Source organism: Anopheles ziemanni, chromosome 3, assembly GCF_943734765.1.
Source record: "Anopheles ziemanni chromosome 3, idAnoZiCoDA_A2_x.2, whole genome shotgun sequence".
Lineage (NCBI taxonomy): Eukaryota > Metazoa > Arthropoda > Insecta > Diptera > Culicidae > Anopheles > Anopheles ziemanni.
The window spans coordinates 42,146,539-42,155,746 of record NC_080706.1 but is presented as its reverse complement, the minus strand read 5'-3'; the positions used below and the strand labels follow the sequence as shown (position 1 = coordinate 42,155,746).

The 9,208-nt window shown below is 40.8% G+C and overlaps 1 protein-coding gene across 1 annotated transcript; it reads right to left on the bottom strand.

Annotated features, from left to right (window-relative positions):
* Positions 1–858: 858 nt before the first annotated feature.
* Positions 859–8,415, bottom strand: LOC131284761 (uncharacterized). The gene is made up of 7 exons (XM_058313620.1): positions 8,334–8,415; positions 6,927–6,989; positions 6,362–6,570; positions 5,688–5,901; positions 2,639–2,936; positions 1,123–1,247; positions 859–1,007 (listed from the first exon to the last, which is right to left on the bottom strand). Exons 1-7 carry the CDS (start codon positions 8,413–8,415, stop codon positions 859–861), a joined length of 1,140 nt encoding a protein of 379 aa, XP_058169603.1.
* Between the last annotated feature and the right edge of the window lie 793 nt (positions 8,416–9,208).

Sequence of the window (9,208 nt, the reverse complement as noted above, 5' to 3'; positions counted from 1 at the left end):
AGGAAACATTAAGCCTGCGTTCGGGCAACAGGGAGGATTGAGTCCGGATTTTCTAAAACGGTTTTCTAGTTTGTTTTTGTTTTTCCTTCTGTCGCATTTATTCAGACACATCTCTAGCGACCTTCTCTGTGTCGTCTTGTAAACGGCTGAAATCGAACGACTGGCGAATGGAAGAAACACATTCTTCTCCAGGCAGCACTCGGATTGGGAAGAATCGGATCCATAAGGCGGGGAAATCCTAGAGAGATAGAATATATATTGCTTTGGATACAAAGTGCTTAACTCCGAGGCCTCAACCTTCAGCTGGTCAACGTAACAGGGAAATAATTTTTCTATTATAATAATTTATACCCAGAAGCCTGTTCTTAGTAAAATTACGATTTCTAGATAACCTAGATTATTCAAATAGAGAAGGAATTATTTATGATTAGCATAGGCATAGCATAGGGAATTTCGTATTGCACAAGAAATAAAAGATTAAAAGTTGTCGACTCTGGGCAAGATGCTCGTGGCATCCACAAACCATTTATTATTCCATCTAAACAAATAAAATCTCTCAACATTTCAAATATTCACATATTAACACCTGTATGATCTTTTTATCAGTTTTTCTCTACACAAGATGAGGACTCAGTTCACAGCAAGGTGAAACGAGGGTTGAATCGATCTTGTTCTAAATCGATTCAACACCAATGCATATTTGGGATATTTCGATATCAGGACTTTTGATTGCTGCTTGTAGTATACATACAGCCCCGGAAAGAAGCTAAATCCGTGTTGGCTGTGTAGTCATTGTAACAACCTTGGTTCGTTTTCCTGTATTTTAACGGATTTAGAAAGAATGTGAACAATTTCTCATCACATTTCCAATCGTTTCAATTGAAACCAGCCGAGATTCAGTAGTATACACCACGACAATAGCGCCATTATCGTATTGATGCCAACCAGGACGAACGCTTCCTCCCGTCGATGACCAGAGTTATGATGCACTGCGGCTGGCGTCTCACCTGTGGGAAAAGAACCGAAAATCCGACGATAATCAAATTTTCATTATCGCACTTGCGAGAACCGAGGGTCGATGCTTGAACCAGACCCAATACTAATCGCATTACGCATACGCACCGTTCAGAACCTGCACCTGGGCCGACGTACTCTGCTTGCCAGCGACGGTGCAGTTGTAGACGCCATTGTGTACACGGGTCGCCTGCAGGATCGATATGCGGCTTATAAGCCACTGCTTGGTTCCACTGCGAACGAATGAAGAATACCAGGTTAGAGCATCGGATTGAAAGGACGTCAGCCTTAATTGCCGCATTGATGCGTGATGGGCCCGATCGTGAATGTTGCACAGTCATGTTGCTTCGGTTCTGAAAATTGTGGACAAATTTTCATTCGAGGCCGCTTGCTGACCAACAAATCCTCCGATGTGATGAGAGGTTTCGTCAGGAAGTGGATTCGATCGAAGTTTCAACAGAATCTTTTTTTGAGAGTGAGTCACAAAACATTACGAAATCTTTTTTGGGACAATTTAGGAACGAATTCAAATGAAAAATTGGAATGAACCGGTGATTTAACAAGATTTTCTTTATTATGGTATGGTTTGTTTGTCTTCTAAGCAAACTTTTTGGCTAGATAAGCAGAGCATTATTAAAATAAAAACAGCATTAGTAACGGAATTCATACTGAAATTATAATTTGAATTTAGAAGAAATGGACTTCTGATGAGGTCATCAACCTGTGACATGTTATGCCACATAATGATTATTTTACTTACAAATGGAATGATAGTTTGCATCATAACCAACAAAAGCAGTTTGCCTCTAGATCAGGGGTCGGCATACATTTCCTAAAAGGGCCAGATGATTCAAACGAAACACAAAGCGCGGGCCGGATGCCTTAAACGATGATTTAATGTTTTCAAAGTAGTACCCTTTTAATTGGAGTGTCAACATTCTAATTAATAAAGTTATATAAAAAGTGATAAAAGACAATATATTTTCGTTGAATTTTGATTTTTTAACAGGAATACCTCGTTCAACAATTTTAACCTTCAGTTTTGGGAAGAAATTGCATCATCAATAAATTCGGTAAAAATTTAGTTGGGTGTTTTGTATTGCACTAAAGGATTTGGCCCCCGGGCCAGACTTTGCTGACCCCTGCTCTAGATAGACAAATTATCGGTAAATGGCACCTCTTCGACGGAAGCATCCCAACATGTTCCAACTAGAGTTGTGTAAATCTAATTCAGATTCATGAATCTGAATGAATCTCTGCCTTATAAGGGATTCATGAATCTGTCGTCGAGAGATTCATGAATCCTGAAGACACAAGAACTGATAAAAAGTCACCAGCCAAAAATCGGCTGAGGGACTCCCGTCCCCTCTTCGCCTATGAAAGAATCGGGGAGATTCATGACAGATCCATGTAAGATTCACAAACATTCATTAAGGTTTCGAAAGAATCATTAAGCTTTCAAGATTCGAATCCGCAAAGAATCATGAATCCATCGGAATGAATCTAAGGTGAAAGATTCATATGAATGAATCTCGGAAAAAGATTCGTTAAGCACAACACTAGTTCCAACTACATCATATTCACACAAATACATAATTTATTCAGCAAGGGAGATGAAACTTACCTAAAACTCATCTTGACATCCTTCGGTAGCTCGGCGCCATCCTTGGTCCAGCTTATCAATCCTCTATCCGTGGTGTCGCTCAGTTTGTTATCGTCTTTAAAGTTACTCGGGCGTAGAACGTTATTGGCCACCGCCGATGCGAATGTCTTCGATCGCTGAGATGCTGAAGCGAAGCTTGGTGGAAAAGTCGCTAGATACGACGTCGACACTTGGCACGATATTTCGATCGTACTGCCCAGTTTATAGTAACGATCATAGAACTCATAACCCATTTCATCCACTATCCGGACGGCGGGTTCTGTGGAGAACAGCGATAAGAAAATTAGGATTAGTGGATGGTATAATTTTCCCAATCATTGGCGATACAGTTCGATCTGAACTATTGATAATGGAGGCAATTGAAAGGTTCAAATGAAGTTTTCGTTTTCGTAATTAATTTGTAGAAAATCGAACATAGTATTTAGTACTAGTTTTTTGGAGGCCAGGTACCTGGCCCGTCGGTAACTCCTGGATCCCCTTCCGTCCCATGGAAGGTTTCATGTCGTCACCGTTACATTTTCTAGTTCTTTCTGTAGAAGGTCTTTTGTGTCAAATGGCGGTTATAATTTAAATACAAATATCACCGATGGCTCATGAAATCACGTTTACCAAACCTTTCGGTTAATTCAGCAGGAGGTTTCTTCATTGCCAAGCCAAGTTACAACACATTGCAACTCTACTTTGGAAAGTGCCGGGTTTTTAACTCCTGCTACGCATGATAATCCACATGATTGCGATGCGATTGTCACATTGTATCGGTCATTGAATAAAACCCTCTCCGAAAAGGGAGACAAAAATTAAGAGAAGTAAAGAGCACACATTGATGATACTTCCGGTGTACATCCGTATCTTTCCATACTATCTTGCAGGATCCTTCTGGATATGTGAAAATTCGTCAATGGCGCAGTATCAGCTCGAAGGCCGGAACATTGCGACGCTTGCTATCTTTGTTACTCGGAAGGATGTATGTCCCTTGTTCGTTTTGCGGATGCATGTAGATGCGCGTTCCAATTAACTGACCACGTTGCTACCAAATTTCTAATGCGCACGGTTGTTCCCTCTCCCCCTCTTAGGCTGCCTCCTCTAACTTCTCTTTCTTTCTCTCGCACGCCTCCCCCCTCTCACTCTCTCTCACTATCTCACACGCTTCCCAGCCCTTTTCTCTCTCTTTCTCTCTCTTTCTCTCTCTTTATTTCTCTCTTTCTTTCTCTCTTTCTCTCTTTTTTTCTCTCTCTCTCTCTCTCTCTCTCTCTCTCTCTCTCTCTCTCTCTCTCTCTCCCTCTCTCTCTCTCCCTCTCTCTCTCTCTCGCTCTCTTTCTTTCTCATTCCCGCTCGCCTAGTCTCTCTGACTTCCTCTCCCACTTGCTCCTTCTTACTCTGTAATGTCTCTATTTCACATTTTTTTGGCTCTCAAGCCCAAGGTGTATAAATATAGAAGGTGACTTTAATACGCTTTAGCAGGTGTGCCATATTTGAGTAATGATATGTCATAAGCTCAAACCTTCTCCAATACTCCCTCAAAACTCACAACAATACCAACAGCAGTGTTACGTCAAGTCATGAAATGTCATTTTACTCGTGACGACTTCATTTTCTAATATATACACCTTGTCTCCAGCCCCCCTCAACGGTGTCAAAACTGTTGCATCAAGATGTCAAAATTATGACGAAAAATTAAGTCACCTTGCAATGCTGTCCTCTTCGTATCTAACAATCTTTACAGCTCATGCATTCCATTTATTGAAAACCCATGATGATATTCCATTACCTCCATTTGATATGCTGTGTACACCTTGGGTTTTCACAAGATCAGTTTCAGATGCCCATTATATTTACATGAAGTAGAAAGAAAAACCGATTGCGATCGTGTTTCTGCTGATTGTTGTTCGCAACATATTTTCACGGAATATCTATCTTTTTGAAAACAAAAAATGTACTTTTACAAAAATACCTTACAACTCTATACACACCCTGGGCCCACTAATGGATAACCAAAACACTTTTTTGTCATAAAGTGCCCATGAAAACCATGCTTCTTCAGTTTATAGTTTGCAACACTAAAAATCCTGGCATTTTCAGAACACATTGATCACGATAATTATTTATGTTATAATAAATTTACCTTGAAACACTACATATATACCTTGGGCTTTACCTGAAATAGTTATTTGCATCAAATAACCAAGGTTGGGACAGCTGACGTATCTATTATTTTTCCATGATAAAAGGATCACCATGTGATCAATGAACAAAAATAGAACAAAAGTTTTTTTCAACACTAAAAAGGTTTCAATAAAATCATTCATTACCTGTTTTGATAACAAAACATGTTGATTTAAAAATTAGATTACCTTGCAACGATGTACATACCTTGGCCCTGTCAGTGTCTTGAAAAAATATCATTTTCATGAAACTGGCTAACATTACCCTACCTTTAAAAAGGAAATCAAAGCAAGCTGTCAATGCAGTTCTAACTTGTTCATTCGTGCGTGTGGAGGTTTTGTTTACAAAAGTTTTTTCTAAAATACATTAAAACTTGTGCTTAAGTTGAGGTGGAACCGTTATCGTTCAAGGCACAGAGGTTTTGTGTTATGCTGTAGTGATTTTGTTCTTGATGTTTTGCTGGAAACGATTCAGAGAAAGAGTGTTTCCTTCGCATGTTTGGTTTTAGCCGTTGCGGGCGCGACGGTCGAAAAACGCATGGTCGAAAAAACGCGTCAAACGAAAAAAACGCTAAGTTACGCTCAAAACTAAATTAAGTATAAGGATATTCACAAATTCTAGGAAAAGGTTCGAATACTAACCTTCAAATAATAATCTCCCTAGAGATATATACGTGTACGTCTTGTGTACGCTTAAGACTATCATGAGTAAGTTACCCCCTTTTCTCGTTTAAGTCGTGCATAATGATCAGTTTTAATTATCGCACCAAAAAAAATATTTACTTCTCCTGGTCATTTACTAATTTTGAGGAAACCTAGCAGGATTCGAACCCTTGCCCTTAACTTACCCAGCACCGTCAGATTCGTTGCGAACACTCGCGGAGGATGTGTCGACACTTGGCACATGTACAGCCCGGCGTCGTCCGATTTGACCGGGTTGATATGTAGCCTCCAATTATTGGGATATTGAAACTTCACCTTTATCCTCGGGTCCCCGCTGTACGTATTATTGCCGACGGTGAGTAATGACACCTTATCGGTGGTCCGGCGGATCCACATCACCTACGCCGGCGATACATGCCACAAACATTCCGAATTAGGATGGAAGAGCAGATAAAATACCAGCACGTGGAAAAGAGTAGGAAAAGGGGGAGAGATAAGATTAATTTTCGCCCGCTTACGGGTTCGGGTTCGGCAAACTCCTTCTCATGCTGTTTAGCGTCAAGGGCGAAGCGCCCTCTGCCGGGGCACTCGGATATCCATCCGGACATAAATCTCGAATCGGTTTCAGTCCCCGGCCATAGCCTCACTTTCATCACCAGACGCGCTGGAGGTCTCCGGAGACGATTCCTTCTCAGTCCGGAAGGAATAAACATCCAGGTGCGCAGGTATGATTTAATATGGTAAGGAGGCTCCTATCCGATGAAATCGCGTGCTTTGGGATAGCTCGGCCTATTGTGGTTCCTTTTATGAATAACGGCATCTGGATGACGAAGATGGCGAAGCTGTCGGCGATGCTTACCGTTTTATCTTTCAGCATTCCTACCCTACAGTTGAGTATGGCCTCCGTTGATAAATGATATCCGACGGGCAAGGCCGCTCCGGAAGTCACGTTGACCGGTTCCTCGAAAAATGGACCCCAGTGGCGTTCGTGGTGATGCTTGCTCTGATAAGGCATCGAATGGACGACTCGACTACGTCGCACGTCAGGTAGCGTGGGAATGAGTAATGCTAGAACCGAACAATGGGATGCGATCGAAAGAACGTATCATAAGTGTGATTTGAATAATTTAATTGAGTCAGCTTTGAACATGAAAAGTAGTGAAAAGTTCTGGGTTGGAATGAGAAGGATAGAATATAGTTTGTTTTCTCCGAGAAAGCCATTCTTGGAGAGATTGTATCCTATATTGCCACGGGTGCAACGGTGGGTTTTCTTTTTGGTACAACATACGATTGACTTGCCATTTGCTGTAAATTAACTTCTATAAATAACATTTATCTGGTTTCTCCTACATCTTGTCATTGAATGATTTCTTAAGAAAGGGAGCTTACTGACTCAGACACCTGTTAATTCAATCTAGACTTACGTGGCTGAAATGATGTGCTTTTCACGTCGCTGCTACTGTCTACGGACGGATCTGCCTTCGCCTCTGGTCAGCTGGAACTGTCAGATTCAATGTTTCGGCTAGATTGCGTACCAACAGCCAACATGTTCACCGTCGTCGTCGACGTCGTCGTCGTAGTCGTCGTCGTCGTCGTCCAGTTGAAAAGTGTGCCTGGAGCCGGCGTTGACGTCGCTTTCGATGCAACATTATTGGCATGGCTGTCCTCGGCTAAAAGCGATGCCGATGGGATTGATGGGACCGGTTGCAGGAAGTTTGTTACGAGTTCCAGGGTAGACGAAAGAGCGTCCCATGATGATGATGTGGCCGTCTGTGAAACCGGCGCCTCTGATGTTAACATCGACGGAGATAGTTCTTTACTTGTGACTTGCATGGGGTCTTGTAACTCCATCGTGGTGATGGTATGATCAACAAGCATTGTCTGTGCGCGAACGTCTAAAACCGAAATTGGATGATGTATAAATTTTAATCTTTTTTAATATCGAATAGTCGCTTTTAATTTGGTAAATAATTTTAATATGTTTAAAAAAATAACTATCACTGAAACATGTAAAACTGTGTTCGATAGGGTTATAAAATAGATTGAAGAAATATTTTGGAAAAATGAGTTTAACTTATTTTGCTTTTAGTTTTATCATCAGTGAAACCTTTACCTCTCGTGTTCAATCTGACACGTAAATCTGACAGGTTATTTGCATGCCTTCATGGAAGGTAGTCATCCTCCATTTGGGGTTTATTTTAAACATAAAAATTATCATGAAAATTAAAACATGTTATTAACAGGATGTGTTTTTTTCCATTTCCACCGATCAGTTTTCACCGATAAGCACGTTTGGTAAATCTGCAACACCGAAGGGCTATCCCTGAAACGGGGCCGCATTCAGAAGGAACGCAAATAGCAAAGATTTCATGCTTAACTTAAACACAAACTTGGAACGGGTTTTTCAGAAGCCTTAACGAGGCGTTAGGGATTTCGGAATGTTCCTCACAGTGAAGAGGTATCTGCAGCTATAAATTTTTATTCCAAAAGTCCAACACCGACCATATTTTTCAAATGAGTTTATCGTTTAGCGTTGCTAGCGGCAAATGAATTTAACATGGTTATTCAATATTGGGCACTTTTAAGATGTTTTGTTTTTCGAAATTTCTGAACATTATACAGACATTTTTCTATTTTTTTGTCAATTTACTAAACATATTGATGTTTATAACCTTATTGAATAACTTGCTTACTTGCTATTCGATTTCAAATCTTGAATTTTGATAAAGTTAATGTGATTATAAGACTGGTTGATTTTAAGTTATCGGTTTTTTAAGTTAACAAAATGCTTGCTGGTTATTAAATTCATATAAGTTGATAAAAATACTTACCAATCATAACCGTCAGTAGGAACACAATAGTCCCGAGTGTGACTCTGTTGCATCGTTTATTCAAGCTGCCCAGCGATGTCATCGCAAAATCATTATCCACAATGCCTAATAACGAAGCCAAGTTTCCATGTTGTATCGTTTAGTCACTCACAATGGAACCGGAAACCCTCCCTTTCGCTTAAGTTTTTTTATTGTCTTACTGAGGGTAGAATACATTGGAATAAATGAATCCTCACTTCCGTTACACTTATTTCGTCGAAACCTAAATAACACTTTGTTTACGCAAGTTTCCCGTTCTTCTCTGTGGTGCGTTGTTTAGCCTTCACCGCTACTTTCATTCAAGAAACTGGTATTCCATTCTCTGGTTTCACTGCTTGCGGCTTGGAGTAAGCGTCGGCCGGTAACTTTCATCTCCTTTTCAGAGAACTGGGCTGAACTTTTCCTTCATCTGCCATAATTTTTACAGGTTATTAAGCAGTATTCGTTGTTCATTTCATGCACAAGCACGAAACTGGATCTTAATATGGTTCATACACAGAATACGATCATTTATTTTAACAATTTTTACGCTCCAAGACTCGTTCGTCATAGCTGATCCACTTGGTCTCCCTTTATGTTTTGTGTAAAAGTTCGTGTTACGTGATCATTTCGTTAATGATTATAGCTGATAATAAGGGGGTCCGCGACAGCCGAGCGGTAGTGCCGGTTATAAAATCGGCCCATGAGCGCCGGGGCTCACCACCTCGACGGCGTGGGTTCGAATCCCAACCGAGACCGGACCCTCCCCTGTACGAGAGGACTGACTATCCACGTACAACAGGGAAACAAGTCTCGTAAGCCCTTAACGGGCAGGCATGACCAAACAAGGTCGTTTC

Coding starts and splice junctions, on each gene's coding strand:
- LOC131284761 (XM_058313620.1), bottom strand. CDS start 8,415: ATGACATCGCTGGGCAGCTTGAATAAACGATGCAACAGAGTCACACTC. Junction 6,990..8,333: donor CCTACTGACGGTTATGATTG/GTAAGTATTTTT, acceptor CCAGCTGACCAG/AGGCGAAGGCAGATCCGTCC. Junction 1,248..2,638: donor GATGTCAAGATGAGTTTTAG/GTAAGTTTCATC, acceptor ATTCGTTCGCAG/TGGAACCAAGCAGTGGCTTA.